Raw genomic sequence first — 16,136 nt, forward strand, 5'->3', positions numbered from 1 at the left:
AAGGTTAGCAGAGGCTGGCTGTGCTGGAAGTGACTGCAGTGCCTTTTGATTATTCATGGACAGTAATAGAAGGCACTTAAAAAGAACAATGAAATTGCTTATTTTTGTGATGGGCCATCTGTTGAATTGTTTTGTGCAACAATTGCACAATAGTATCTATGTCATATCATTCTATTTTCAACAGCAGCTGATTATGTCTCACTGGCTACTTGTCCTTATTTCTAAAGTCCCATTACAATTTAAAGTCACCTTTTCAGAGACCTTTGCCAAAAAGGTATTAGAAATCTCAAACAGCCTGTGTATGTGTTTTTTACTCTTTTTTTCTCTTGCTCCTCTTTTTGCGGGGGGAGGGTGGCTGTGATAGAAGTAGGAGGGGGGAGTTGATCATGTTCTAATTAATTAGACATCCTAAATGTTTAGGACAATTATCTATGCTTTCCACCTGTAGTTCTATAAAAGAAGTTAACATAGAATCATTTGATAATTTGTGTAGAAATGATAGGCTTGAGAAAAAGAAGAGTCAAATTTAAAAGACTACTATACAGTCTTTCATGCATTTAATTATCTACTCTTTTCTTCATTATGATAATTAGAATTTTTCTCTTGGAATTCACTTCCATCTTTTTTTTTTTTGAAAAGATGAGCCATTAGCAAATTTGTTAGAGCACAAGTGAAATTAAAATAAAACAAATGTGTTGCTGTCCATAGGTCACTGACATTGCTGATGCCATGATTCTGAAACAGCTTTTTGAAAATCTGTTCAAAAATGGGGTCGTCGTTGTGGCAACATCCAACAGGCCACCGGAAGGTAAAAACAAACATTGTGCTAGTCACATCCAATTAGGTGGAAACTAACAAGCTTTTAAAAATCCACAATTTTGTACTCATTTTATTGTGCTAATAAATATGATGACTTTGCTTATCATTAGTTTTATAACTAACTTAATCTGAAAACTCAGTATTTGAAAAATGTTTGTATCTTTAGCTAGCTCAATCCAGGTGATCCTTCCGTGTTCGATGCACTTGCTGTTTTTGTCTGAGTATTTGATATGTCATATGTACATATCAAAAAATACAGGCCTTTCTAACACGTTTTTATGAGCCTTAAAAAAAACTCAGTGAAAAGAAAGACAAAACTCCTAATTGAATCTTGGAAAAAGACTTAAAGCTTGCCTGCATAAGTAGTTTCTGATACTTCATTTAAGTTATCATTTCTAAAAAAGCACTTGTGGCTTATGAGAGCGTTATTTAAGAATTAAAATACAAGATTATATAATGGGGAGGATATAGCTCAATGGTAGAGTGCATGCGAACATGCATAGTGTCGTGGGTTCAATCCCCAGTACCTCCATCAAAGATAAATAAAACCTAATTACCTCCCCCCAAAAAACCAAAAATGTAAAAAACCCCGTAAGATTATATAGATAAAAAAAGTTTAAAATCTTGTATCTTTCAGCCCATCATATGGTCAGTTGAAGGTTGAAGGAACCAAAAATATTTTATGCATTCTTAATGTTAATGTCTTTGTGCCTGGAATGCTGTTCCACCAGACACCTACATGGCTAAGTCCTTACCTTTTTCAGGTCTTTGCTCAAGTGTTACTTTGCCAATGAAGCCTAGACTTACCTCCCTATTTGAATCTATAACCCAAATCTTTCTTTTTTTCTGGCACTGCTTCTCCTTACCTGCTCTATTTTTTTTCCCATAGCACTTATGGACCCACATTATAATTTACTTATTTACTATATTTATAGTTTCTTGTCAGTCCTCTTTCAGAATGCAAAAGCTTCACGAGGGCAGCAACTTTTGCCTCTTCTGTTCACAGATACATGTATTTTAAGCACCTAAAACAGCACCTTGCATATGGATGGATCTCAGTGAATAGCCTTGGAATGAATGTTGAATGAATGCATGTTTTTAAAGGATCTCTCTGGTTGCAGTGCTGAGAATAGGTTGTGGGGATGAGGTTTCAAGATTGGAAGTAGAGATAACATTTAGGAGATGATTGTAACAATCCTGAGGGGAGATGCTGGAGCACTGAGGGTAGTGAGAGTAGTCAGATTTTGTAGGCAGAGTCAAAAGGATTTACTGATGGAATGAATATGGGGTATGAAAAAAAAAAGAGGTATCAAAGACTCAAAGGTTTTGATCTTAGCAATTGAAAGGATAAAATTACTGTTTACTGAGATGGGGAAGATGACAGGAAAAGCTAATTTGGGTAGGAAGGTGGAAGTAGGGGTTTCTACAATTATGAGGCAGATGCATATAAGAGTTTGGATTTCATTTGAAAGGTTTGTACTAGAGATATAAATTTGAGAATCATCAGTCCTAAAGGAAGTTGAAAGAGCAGTCAGTGAGTAGGAGGAGAGCCAAGAGAGTATCAAGCAAGGAAAAGGAAAGTGATACAAAAAAGATGGATGATCACCTTTGTTAAGTGCTGCTAGGAGGTGAAAAATGAGGTAGAAAATTGATCATTGGAATTGGTAACATGGAGTTCATTATTGAACCTGAAAAGGGCAATGTAATAGTGTGAGCTGCTTTGTCATCGAATTTGTACCCAGTTATTACTATGTGAGCTGCTGTCAAACTAGATCTCTCTTTTTCTATATTTGTGTAGTTGATTTTTTTCTTCCTATTACATTCAGCTTATTAGTTTGTCTATGTTATTCCATATTATTGATTTATGCTGATTTTTTTGAAGTATGATGCTAACAAATTATTTTTAGCTACTCCTACTATGACATTTATAAACTTAGTAATCATGCTTCTATATCTTGAGCCATTCATTAATTAAAATATGTAAACAAAATGGGGCCAAGTTTAGACCCCTATACTATACCATTGGAGGCATTATTTTAGGGAGACATCTATTAGTTAATTAATACTTTTAAATCCAGTTATTCAAACAATTATAGTTATTCCTAATCTGGTATACTGTAAGAGAATTATAAATAATTTTCTCAGATGCATTTATTAAAATCCTTATAATGTTATGTACAGCATTCTGGTGATTTACTAGTGTAACCACCCTATGAGACAAGGTAGTGAGTTTCTTCATATTAGATCATTGAGAGGGACATAAGGTTTGACTCTACTCCAGCTGACTTGTTGACTTAATGGCATCCTCACTGTTGCCTCTAGACATTCAGTGATAAGCTGTGTTCATAAAGAGCAAGATGCTAGAACAAGCTTAGAATGGCCTCCTAGGAAAGACTGCAGAAAAGAAAATTGCAGTTGGCTGCTCAAGCTACTGCAGTATGGTGAACTGGGGAAGTACAACTGCAAACAGAGGTTAAGGAACATTTTGGAGCTCATAGCTTTGTAGGAATGAGAAGAGTTACAGGCGCACCAAGGTAGCACACAGCAATTCGAGGTGGAACCACCCTTCTGGAGAGGACTGAAAATCCAAGATACAGAATTCCAAGAATTCGGCATTGGCCTCAAATTTAAAGAAAGCTTTTTCTAAATGTGAACCTAGACAGGATGCTTATCATACACCAGGTTTCTTAGCAATAGCCAACAACTAATCATCATAGGTAACTTAATATTTTAATATAAAGAAGATGGTATGTATATATGCCATCTCCTGATGTTGTGTATGTGTGTAACACACAAGTGTATATAATTTTTTGTATATAATTTCATGGATGAAGAAATAAGACTCAGAGAGATTAAGTATGAAAAGGTAAACGTATAGGACAAAGAATGGGTCAGTGGTTGCCGGGGCTGGAGTAGGGAGGTATTTGACTACAAAGGGCCAACATGAGAGAGTTTTAAGGGGAGGTTTGAAACTGTTTTGTATCCTGATTCCAGTAGTGGTTACATGTGTTAAAACTCATAGAACTGGACAACAAAAAAGTTAATTTTCCTGTGTATAAATTAAAAACAAGTCACATGGATAGTGAGTGGCAGAACAGGGGCTGTGACATAGGTTTTTGTGACTATTTTGACAGATTATCCTTTATCTTTTCTCCTTGTTGGTCATCACTAATCTTTGTCTACCCTGTCCCAGATACACTGTATCCTCTTTTCCAGTCATCAAGATGCATTCAGCTTTTTCTTCAGGTCACAGCTTTAAATCTACAGCCCCCAGGTAGTTATTATCATTTTAAAAATAGCATATACTTATTCTCAGAGTATTACAAGAAGTGAGAGAAGAACCTTCCTGGCAGAAGTCCAGTGGTTGGAGAGAGTGGCCCATTTTAGGAATTGAAAGGTAGCCAGTGTGGCTGGAGTGCAGTGAATGAGGGGAAGTAGAATGCAGTGAGGTATAAGATGAATCTGAAGAAGTGAGAGCTGGGAACTTATAAAGCAGTATGATTTTATTCTGAGAGAGATGGGAAGCCTTTGTAGTGCTTTAAGCAGAGACTAACAAGGTTGGATTTGGAATATCACTGTGGTTATAGTATAGAGAGTGGGTTATGGGATGGGGTGCAGTAATATGGCAGATTTAGGGGGACATATAGGAGGCTATTGCAATATACTGGGCAAGGAATAACGATAGCTTGGTATAAGGCAGTGATTCTCAACTAGGTGGCTGTTATGCAAACCAGTGGATATTTGGCAATGTTTGAGACATCTTTGGTTGTCACAACTAGGCAGGATGGGGTGTGTGTGCTACTACTGGTATTTAGTAGGTAGAAGCCAGGAATTTTACCAAAACATCCTGTAGTGTACAGGGATATCCCCCACAGCAAAGAATTATATAGCCCAGAATATCCATGGTTTCAAGGTTGAGAAAACCTGGTATAGGGTGATGCCAATGGAAATGGAGAGGATAGATCTGAAAGATATTTAACAAGTAAAACAGAAAGTACCTAGTTATACGTTGGATATTGAGGGAAAAGGAAAGGACAATTTCTGAATTTCTGGCTTGTACAACTAACTAGGTGAGTGGTGGTGCCTTTATTCAATACAGTCAGAATAATCTGGAGGTTAGAGGTCTAGAAGATATTGCCCAGTGGAGAACAATGCATATTCTGCCCCCACCCCCAACTCTTTAGCCTCTCTGTTTAATTTTCTTCCACATCATTCTTCTCATCCCCTCCATTTCTAGCTATAGTGCATTAATTTCCTGGGCAAGAATGAGTGTTGTTGGTGGAGATTACAGTCTCATACCATCATCTTTTATTTGTCAATAGCTTAATTGTAAATTTATAGATTAATTATTAATTTTAATAGAAAATGATAAGAAACATTTAATAAATAATTAATCATTTTAATAGAAAGTAATTTATAGTCAAGTAAAAGCAACACCAGAATTTAGGAACTTAGGAGAGAAAATAGCAATGGAGGGGAGTGGTCTGGGAAAGTCCAGAAGAAAAGAAAGGGAAGCAATACTTCAGGGGGTAAAGGAAATAAGGTACCAAAGAGTGACTGCCTGTATGTCACTGTTTTTTCTCGTCCTCACTTTTAAGTCCTACCTTGCTTGGGTCCAGGCCTCATTCTGTGTATACCATGTGGTTGTTAAAACTCAAAACCAGTGTCAGCTCATGATTACTACTTTAGCTTTTAGCTTCCTGTTTGTTTACTGGCCTGCAGGGATTTTCCTACTTTCTTGCAAGCTCAAAATATATTTACTATATTTTAAAACATGTGTAGCATAACATTTGTAGTACTATTATTTTATATCTTTTAGTGTAATCTGGTTAAGGTTCTTGAACTTGAAGCAGAGAAGATCCATAGGAATAAGAAATTACTGGGAAATTTTTAGATAAAAATATATCTAGTTGATATTCAATTTCTCATTTTTATAAAATCTCAAGTAAATGATTTATTTAGCATTTTTGTCATTTAGGTAAATAACTGTATATGGCCTATGTGAAAATAGACATATTTTTACTTTTCAAGGACTATATTGTCAGGTCATTAGAAAAACCAGAAACAAAAATCAACAATTAAAATAGCATATATATGCCAGTCACTTTCTAGGTTCTGAAATAAAATTTTGTTAATTCCATGATATTCTGGTAGGGAAAATATTTTAGATTTAAATGCATGGAGACCTAACAACAAATTAATAATAGACTGGTAGATTAAATTAATTAAAATAAAAATTAATAATTAAACTTAACTTATTCAATCAAAAATAAGAGTATATTTTTATGGGGAAAAAGAATATGTAAGTTGAAATGACTGCTTCTTTGACAGTAAAACACAAAGTGCTAAAAAGAAAAAGGTCCTCTTGATTGGTGAATTCTGGTCCTTCTAATTTTTAATTCACTATTTATTATAATCAGAATGCTACAGATAGCATTAGAATGTCTGAGAATAATCCTGTCTTATTTAGGTTATCAGCCTACAACACTGTGTGATTCTTACTCAAGCTAACATGTCTGTAGTAAATAAAAGACTGGATATCACTAGAAAGTTGGCACATACACACATGCTCATGTAATTTATCATATTAATATTTCTAGGGAGAAAAAAATCCATTAATTTTCACTATAAAAGCTTGAAAAGCATTTGGCAAAATTCAACATCTTGATAGAATCACTTCATGAAATACAAATAGATGGAGAATTTCTTAATATGATACCAAATATATGTTTATCAGTTCAAAAGTCAGAATTATGCTAACTAGGGACACTGTGGTATTTCTACTACAAGTATGAACAAGGCAAGGATGCCAACTATCACTTTTTAACATTGAACTACATTACAGACAGAAAGAGTATAAGAACAACTAGGTGGATAGGGAGGCAAATCACCACATATCTTGATTACAAGTGTTCCCAAGATTAGTGATACAACTCTTTTTTCAAGATTATGTAAACAAAGAGTACCTTAATATGGGACAATAAGTAGGAAGGAGAAGTAAGTAAGTATTAGAAAATTTCTGTTTTGTATTCTTTAAAAATCAGGAAAGTATAGACCCTGTGATATAGAAGATCTAAACTGAGAGACACATCAACAAGAGAAAGGACAAAAACCACATGATCATCTCAATAGATGCAGAAAAAGCATTTGATAAAATTCAACACCCATTTATGATAAAAACTCTCACCAAAGTGGGTATAGAGGGAACATATCTCAACATAATAAAAGCTATATATGACAAACCTACAGCCAGCATAGTACTCAATGGTGAAAAACTCAAAAGCTTCCCACTAAAATCTGGGACAAGACAAGGATGCCCACTATCACCACTCCTGTTCAACATAGTCTTGGAAGTCCTAGCCACAGCAATCAGACAAGAGAGAGAAATAAAAGGGATCCAAATTGGAAAAGAAGAGTTAAAAGTGTCATTATATGCTGATGACATGTTACTATATATAGAAAACCCTAAAAGGTCCACACAAAAACTGCTGGTGCTGATCGAAGAATTCAGCAAGGTAGCAGGTTACAAGATTAACATTCAAAAATCAGTTGCATTTCTTTACACTAACAATGAATCAACAGAAAAAGAAAGTAAAGAAACAATCCCCTTTAAAATAGCACCCAAAGTAATCAGATACCTAGGAATAAATCTAACCAAGGAGGTGAAAGACTTATACATGGAAAACTATAAAACACTGATTAAGGAAATTAAAGAAGACTTTAAAAAATGGAAAGATATCCCATGCTCTTGGATTGGAAGAATCAATATTGTTAAAATGGTCACACTGCCCAAGGCAATCTACAGATTTAATGCAATCCCTATCAAATTACCCAGGACATAGTTCACAGAACTAGAAGAAATCATAATAAAATTTATATGGAACCATCAAAGACCTAGAATTGCCAAAGCATTACTGAAGAGAAAGAAAGAGGCTGGAGGAATAACTCTGCCAGACTTCAGACAATACTATACAGCTACAGTCATCAAGACAGCATGGTATTGGTACAAAGACAGACATATAGACCAACGGAACAGAATAGAGAGCCCAGAAGTGAACCCACAAACTTTTGGTCAACTAATCTTCGACAAAGGAGGCAAGAATATACAGTGGAATAAAGACAGTCTCTTCAGCAAATGGTGTTGGGAAAACTGGACAGCAGCATGTAAAACAATGAAGCTAGAACACTCCCTTACACCATACACAAAAATCAATTCAAAATGGATCAAAGACTTAAACATAAGACAAGATACAATAAACCTCCTAGAGGAAAATATAGGCAAAACATTATCTGACATACATCTCAGAAATGTTCTCCTAGGACAGTCTACCCAAGCAATAGAAACAAAAGCAAGAATAAACAAATGGGACCTAATGAAACTTACAAGCTTCTGCACAGCAAAGGAAACCATAAGTAAAACAAAATGACAACCTATGGAATGGGAGAAAATTTTTGCAAATGAAACCGACAAAGGATTGATCTCCAGAATACATGAGCAGCTCATACGACTTAATAAGAAAAAAGTAAACAACCCAATCCAAAAATGGGCAGAAGACCTAAACAAGCAATTCTCCAAGGAAGACATACAAATGATCAATAGGCACATGAAAAAATGCTCAATGTCACTAATTATCAGAGAAATGCAAATCAAACTACAATGAGGTATCACCTCACACTAGTCAGAATGGCCATCATTCAAAAATCCACAAATGACAAATGCTGGAGAGGCTGTGGAGAAACAGGAACCCTCCTACACTGCTGGTGGGAATGCAGTTTGGTGCAGCCACTATGGAAAACAGTATGGAGAGTCCTCAAAAGACCAGGAATAGACTTACCATAGGACCCAGGAATCCCACTCCTGGGCATATATCCAGAAGGGACCCTACTTCAAAATGACACCTGCACCCCAATGTTCATAGCAGCACTATTTACAATAGCCAAAACATGGAAACAGCCTAAATACCCATCAACAGTTGACTGGATAAAGAAGAGGTGGTATATTTGTACAATGGAATACTACTCAGCCATAAAAACCGACAACATAACGCCATTTGCAGCAACATGGATGCTCCTGGAGAATGTCATTCTAAGTGAAGTAAGCCAGAAAGAGAAAGAAAAATACCATATGAGATAGCTCATATGTGGAATCTAAAAAAAAAAAAGAAAAGCATAAATACAAAACAGAAATAGACTCACAGACATAGAATGCAAACTTGTGGTTGCCAAGGGGGTAGGGGGGTGGGAAGAGATAGACTGGGATTTCAAAATTGTAGAATAGGTAAACAAGATTATACTGTATAGCACAGGGAAATATATACAAGATCTTACGGTAGCTCACAGAGAAAAAAATGTGACAATGAATATATATATGTTCATGTATAACTGAAAAATTGTGCTCTACACTGGAATTTGACACAACATTGTAAAATAATTATAAATCAATAAAAAATGTTAACAAAATTATTTAAGAAAATAAAAATAAACTGAGAGACAGATTGAGTTGAAAACCGTTTTACCAAGAAGTCACTTGAAATAAAAGAATGCTAGGTGAAATAAGAGAATTTAAATAAATTAGTTAAAATCAGCATTAGAAGCACTGAAATAAAAGAATGCTAGGTGAAATAAGAGAATTTAAATAAATCAGTTAAAATCAGCATTAGAAGCACTGACGTGTTAGAATTGAAGCTATAGACAGTGAAATCAGTGATGTAGGGAAACAACTTAAGAAGCTCTGCCAGCGTGTAGAAAGAATAAAAAGTAAAATGATTAAAAAAAGTAAATAAGACCCCTGAAGAAAAGAGGTCTTAATGTGAACTTATTAGAAAGAAGAGTTCGAAATAAGAAAATTGATCATAACAATGAACTAAGTATAAGTGAATATTTGCAGTTATTGATTGCTTATATATTTGTAAATTTTGTTCCCCTTGGAGAGAGGGTTTATAGATCCTGAGTGATTGTGTCATTTGTGGAACTGGTAACTAGGGAAATAGTCAAATATTTTAGGATTTAAGATACACCTTCTACTTTTTAAATTACTAGAAAAAACAATAGATCAAAGTAGAAATATTTCTTAGAGCAAAAGCTAGAAAGAAGAAACAACAACAACAACAAAAAAGAACAAAAACCATGAAACAAGATCACATATAATCGATGACAGGAAATATAAATGGGTTGTGTTTATTAACTAAAACCTCTTCTTTTCTGATGTGGCTGATTAAGCTCCTAGCCAAATGACCTTCTTACAAAGACAATAATACATTTCACAATAATACATTTTGAACAAAATTTATAACATGACTCTCTGTAGGTCCTAGAGAGTGAAAAAAGTCATAAAGATTATAGAGGGGAGACAAAACTTGGAAGAGGGTCCAAAATGGAAAGAATTTCCCTTTTTTTTCTTTTTTCTCTTTTTAAAAATGGCTATTACCTTTAGGGCCGTGTTGGGTGACTAAAATTCTGAGAGAAAACCCACAGTCTTTCTGGCCAGAAGAACCAGATGGCAGAGTTTGTGGCAAGCATTACTGCTGGAAGATGAAAAATGAATCCCAGAGAGAATTAGATTGATATAGCCCCAAGTTCTATGTATAAATCCTGCCCAAATCTCTTGACTGACCTTTGAACCGTACATTTGCAGGGTAAACCACAAGCTTTCTAAGGATAAGGTACTGAACTGAGATATAAGTTTATAGTTTGAGTCCAACCAGGTAATTTCCTGCTAAAACAAAAATGTCAACACTTTTCAGAAAATGAAACAGAATCTATAAGCTCCAGGATCCCATCCCAAAGTGAAGAATAAGGAAAATATGACCTATCCTCAAGAGAAAAAAACATCAACAGAGACCAACCCCAATATGACCCAGATATTGGAATTAGCAGACAAGGGCTTTAAAGCAACAACTATAACTATAATTTGGGGGGAAATGAGGTAAAGAAAATATATTCATAATGAATGAAAAGATAGGAAATCTCAACAGAGAAATAGAAACCATAAAAATGTTCCAAATTTAAATTCTAGAACTAGAAAAGACAGTATCTTAAATAGAAATTCACTTCATGAGCTTAATAGCAGAATGGAGAACAGATTAGAGAACTTGAAATTATCCAATGTGAAGAATAGAAAATGATAGAAGACAGTTTCTTCCTCAGTATAAATCTTTGACAGGAAGTCCCATCTAATTTTGTAGTTGACATTGCAGAAAATAAGTGTAATATTATTGCAAAAGGGAAGTTGTGGAGAGAGATGCTAAGGTCTGCACTGACTCATCTGTGCAATTTTTGTAGAGATCAGTGTAAAAACCACAATGAACTAAAACCACTGTAAAGAAGTTAGTCAAAGAACTCCATTCTCTGTCACCAACACCCCATCTGGTAGTTAGGGCTTCAGACTCCGAAGAAAACATTTAGAGTCATAGTGAAAGCTGTTGTTGGCTGAGCCTTAGCCTCTCACACTTGATAATGAAATAAATGGTTTTAAATGTTAACAGGAGAGTCGGAGATCCTGCTGCTAGTTTTTGCCTGGCTGGTTTTGGGTCTTCTTCACACACAGGGGATTCCCAGATATGCCCAAGGTCTGTTTCCTCATTGAAGATTCTAGTCATGATATTTACATTCATTGAATTCTGTTATAAAAGGAAGCTCTGGTGTGAAAAACATCTTCATTGGTACTTTACTGAAAATAAATATGTAAGTGTATGGATACGTAGTATTTTTGTAATCAAGATTTTATGTAATGTTTTATTAAGTTTCTCTTTCATAGTTCCTTTAAAAAAGACCCCGTGGAGCCTATAATTTCCTTGGATTCCAGTTATCCCTGTTACAGGGGATTGCACCATTTAAGATGTTGTAGGATATCTAAAGTGGAGGCTGACTATTTTTTGAATAAAAAATGTATTCAATTGATAGGACTATTTGTTGGATTGATGGAAAGGATTTAACCTTCCTGTTATCTTTAAAGCAATTTTCATTCAAAACATTATTAATCAAGGATACATGTGGTAAATTAACATCAGCAACAATAAATGTGTATATCATCCTAACTTTCTTACTTTTAAATGTGTGTGTCATCACACATTATTGACACTCAGCAATAAAAAAGAAAGAGCGCATAACAACATGGATGTATTTTAGAACCATTAGGCTGAGTTGAAGAAGCTTTATTCAAAAGCTTTCCTTTTTCTGAAGTTTTAGATAAGGCTTTACGGTTTCCTTTGGTAATTTCAGTTTATATTTTTCACCTATCGCAGTCTATCTTCAAGTGATTGTATACTGTTTCAGGTATAGAAATAAGAACTTATCACCATATATATCTTTTTCTCCCAGACTTTGTGCTATTATTATCATACATTTTACTTCCACATGTGTTATAAATGTGACAATACACTATTATTTTTGCTTTAAATAGTTATCTTTTAAAAGCATTTAGATAATTTAAAAAGGCTCATATTTACCCACAGTTACCATTTCTGGTACTCTTTACTCCTTTGTGTAATCCAAGGTTCCATCCAGTATTATTTTTCTGCCTAAAGACTTCTTTTAAAGATTTCTTGTGGTTCTGGTGATGAATTCTTTCAGCTTTTGTATGTCACAAAAAGTCTGTATTTTAAAAGATATTTTTGCTTAGGATAGAATTCTATGTTGACAGTTTTGTTTTTTCTCTTTTGACCTTTAAAGATGTTGCTCTACCATTTTCTGGCTTGCATTGTTTCCAATTAAGAAGTTGTTGTCATTCTTATCATGTTCCTCTGTATGTAGTGTATCTTTTTTTCCTCCGGCTGCTTTTAAGGTTTTCTATAATCACCAGTTTTAAGCATATAGATTATAATAGGTCTCGATTTAGTTTTCTTCATGTTTCTTGTGCTTGGACTTTAATGAGCTACTTAGGTCTATGGGTTTATAGTTTTCATCAAGTTTGAAGATAATTTGGCCATTATTTCTTCAAATATTTTTCCTATCTCCTTCTCTTCTCTCCTTTGAGTACTACAATTGCACATATATTAGGTTGCTTAAAGTTGCCTTAGAAGTCACTTATTTTCTGTGCATTTTTCTTAGTTTTTTAATTCTCTCTGAGCTTCATTTTGGCTAGTTTTTAACTGATATGATTTAAAGTTCACTAATACTTTCTTCTGCAATGTTTAACCTGCTATTATTCCCATCCAGCATATTTTTCATCTCACATATTGTAGTTTGCATCTTGAGAAGTTCATCTTAGGTCTTTTTAATATTTTCCCATATCTTTATTTGATATGCTCACTCTTCTAGCTACTTGAACACATGGAATACAGCAATAAATGTTTTATGTTCTTATCTTCTAAATTTATTATCTATGTCATTCCTAGCTCCGTTTCTGTTGATTGATTTTACTCCTTCTTCTGGGTCATATTTTCCTGTTTCTTTGCATACTGGTAATTTTTCATTAGGTGCCAGACAATATGAATTTTACTTTTACTTTGTTGAGTGCTAGGTATTTTTATATCCTTATAAATATTCTTGAGCTTTATTCTCTTTCTTAGAGGCAGTTTGATTCTTTTGGGTATTGCTTTTAAGTTTTGTATGGCAGGACTAGAGTGCATTTAGTCTAGGACTAATTTCATTAATTAAGAGTTTTTCCAATCTGACTGGTGGAGAAAGGTACTATTCCCAGCCTGTGTGAGCCCCAGTCATGGTTTCTTTGAGTACTTTCAGATGATTCTTTCCCTGGCTTCTGGTAGCTTCCTCATACACATATCCTGATCAGTACTGAGCTGGGGACTCATCTGGGACCCTCAGCATATCCTTAGAGCTCTCTTTTCTCCAGTACACTTTGATACACTGCCCTTTAAATTCTAGCTGCTTTTTCCTCCCTGAACTCTCACCCTTCTCCTCAGTCAGGGAGACTGCCAGGCTCTGCTTGGGTTCCCCATCCCTGTGCAGAATGCTATAAACTTTACCCAGGCACTAAGCTAGGGCAGTTGTAGAACTCAGTGTATTTGTTTCCTATTCTTGGGACAACTGTCCCTTGTTCCTGGTCTAGTGTTTATACAAAGCTGTGAACACCAGGTCTGGAGATTATGGAAGGCCACTCTAAAAGTCTGTCCACGATAGTGGATTCAAGGAAAGCTTGGTAGAGAATGTGGCAGTAGAATTTTAGCAGTAGATTGTATAGTATTACAAAAGAAGGTAGAGGTAAAGTCATGAACTCATGCTGACTACTCGGCCTAGGATACCCTTCCTTCCTTTCTGCTTGGTGGCACACTGCTCATTTTTCCAAGGTAATCTGGTCCCATTGTTACCTGTAAAGCTGCCTTTGAACCCAGATAAAATGAGTAGTTTCTTACTTTGTGTCTTATGTTTATACCTTGTATCCCTTTTTACTTTGTATCATGGTTATGATCTGGCTGTGTCTGGCTGTGTCTGTTAGCTGTGGCTAGTCTAACTTGTCACAATGTGGTTCTGAAAAAGTCTACAAATTTTAGACTTTGCCTCTAAAATTCTAGCTATACCAATTACTGGCTGGGAATTTAGAAAATTATTTTTAAAACTCTGAGTATTAGTTTATTTGTAAAATAGAGGTAGAAATATTTACTTTGTAGGATTATGATTTCTATACAGTGTCTAGCAAGCTTCCTGGTTCCTGGTAGGTGTTCTGTAAATCCTAGTTTCTCCCTTTATTGATCTTTTGTCCTCATTTCAGTGCACATAGTAGGAATTTATGAATGTATGTTGTTGAATTGACTATAAAACTGTATTATACCATCAAATGGGAACATTTAATTAGCTGTATTATCTACACATTTAGTAAATACTGTTTGGACTCCAATTTGTGTTTTAAAAAGAAGCTAAGTAGCTCTTCCTGCTTATCTGGTCTAAAGGTGCCATTGTCTTTTAATCTATGCTTAAATAAGATTCTCCTGGAAGGATAAATAGGATTGGTTCCATAAAGCCATAGAATTATTTTGTGTTAATGTATAGGAAAACTCCTTTTAATTACCTGTCTTAAAAGTTTTCTTAGTCTAAACCCATGTGTACTTATATAAATAAGCATTAATTATTCATCCTGTTGGTTTTGACACGTGGATTTTTAAGGAAAAGATCTGCATATCCATGTGCATCTCCAAAGTATTTACGTAGATCCTTGTAATTACTTTAAAAATCCTCTTTGCATGTATTTCATCTGTAAGTATTATTACAGTTATTCACAGTGGAGAATGTAGAGGTCCTTATACCATTCTCAAAAAAAATGAATGTCCCATAATTCCAGTACTCTGTCTTATATGACCAAGTGCTCGTTTAGCTCTGTTTAGAGATCATTAAAAAGTGGTAGAAAGAACTTCTACTGAATTTTAAAATAGTATTTAGTAAATAATGACAAATGTTGATATAAATGTATTATAAAATCTTTATGTCTAAGAAAAATAAAATTAAACAACTAGTATTAAAAATTTGGTAGCTAAATAACATTTTAGGAGATGGATCTGTTGTATTGATAATTAACATAATATCTGAATTGCAAAAAACTCTTCAATTTAATGAGCGTAGTCCTTTTTTCACTTAAGTATCCTATAAAAACCTAAAGGTTTTCAAGCCAAATGAATTCTGTTTAGAATTTTGTTTAGAAAATACTTCCCAGAACATGAAGTTTAAATTATATATCCTTGTAAAGGCTGATTTTTAAAAAACAACCCTTTAAAAATTAAATCTCAAAGACTTAAAGGCATTGTTATTCTACTTTGACTTTGCTGAGTGGAAATCTTTTAATCAAGAATATTACAAGTGGGCCTTTACATCTCTCATTGTGATTAACCTACTGAACAGTGGATGCCTGTTAAATTATGTCTCAGGGCCTGTCTTATATGTCCATAAAAAAAGATAACAGTAAGACCAAAAGTTTACCTTAACATAGGTACCTTATCATAGCTAAACTTTTGTGCTATGTTTTAGTTTTAATTCTGTAACTTTGTGTTCTTTGATATTCACTAATGTATATGTTTTTTTCTCCAATAAATTTTGAAAGAGCATGTTGAGGCATAATTGACATATAATAATAAATGTCATATATTTAAAGGATACAATATTTAAAATATTAATGTTTGTATACACATATGAAATCACCACCACAATCTCACACCCCACATTTTCCTCCTCCCCCTTTTCAGCTCTCCTAGCCATCTCTGCTCCAATCCCTACCTTCCCCAGGCAACCGCTGATTTGTGTTCTATTACTATAGATCAGTTGGTTTTTTCTAGAGTTTTATATAAAAGGAATCACACAATATGGTACTATTTTTTGAGGAAAGGGGGGGGTCTTGCTTCTTTTACCCTGCATAATTATTTTGAGATTCA

At 34.5% G+C, this 16,136-nt stretch overlaps 1 protein-coding gene across 8 annotated transcripts in view; it reads left to right on the forward strand.

Annotated features, from left to right (window-relative positions):
* Positions 1-16,136, forward strand: part of AFG1L (AFG1 like ATPase) — a 201,920-nt gene that overhangs the window by 78,530 nt on the left and 107,254 nt on the right. For all 8 annotated transcript variants that reach the window (XM_032484645.1, XM_032484647.1, XM_032484646.1 and 5 more), the window contains one exon: positions 709-808. In XM_032484645.1, the coding sequence (XP_032340536.1) occupies positions 709-808 (100 nt within the window). The remainder of the gene's footprint in view (positions 1-708; positions 809-16,136) is intronic.

Source organism: Camelus ferus, chromosome 8 (genome assembly GCF_009834535.1).
Source record: "Camelus ferus isolate YT-003-E chromosome 8, BCGSAC_Cfer_1.0, whole genome shotgun sequence".
Lineage (NCBI taxonomy): Eukaryota > Metazoa > Chordata > Mammalia > Artiodactyla > Camelidae > Camelus > Camelus ferus.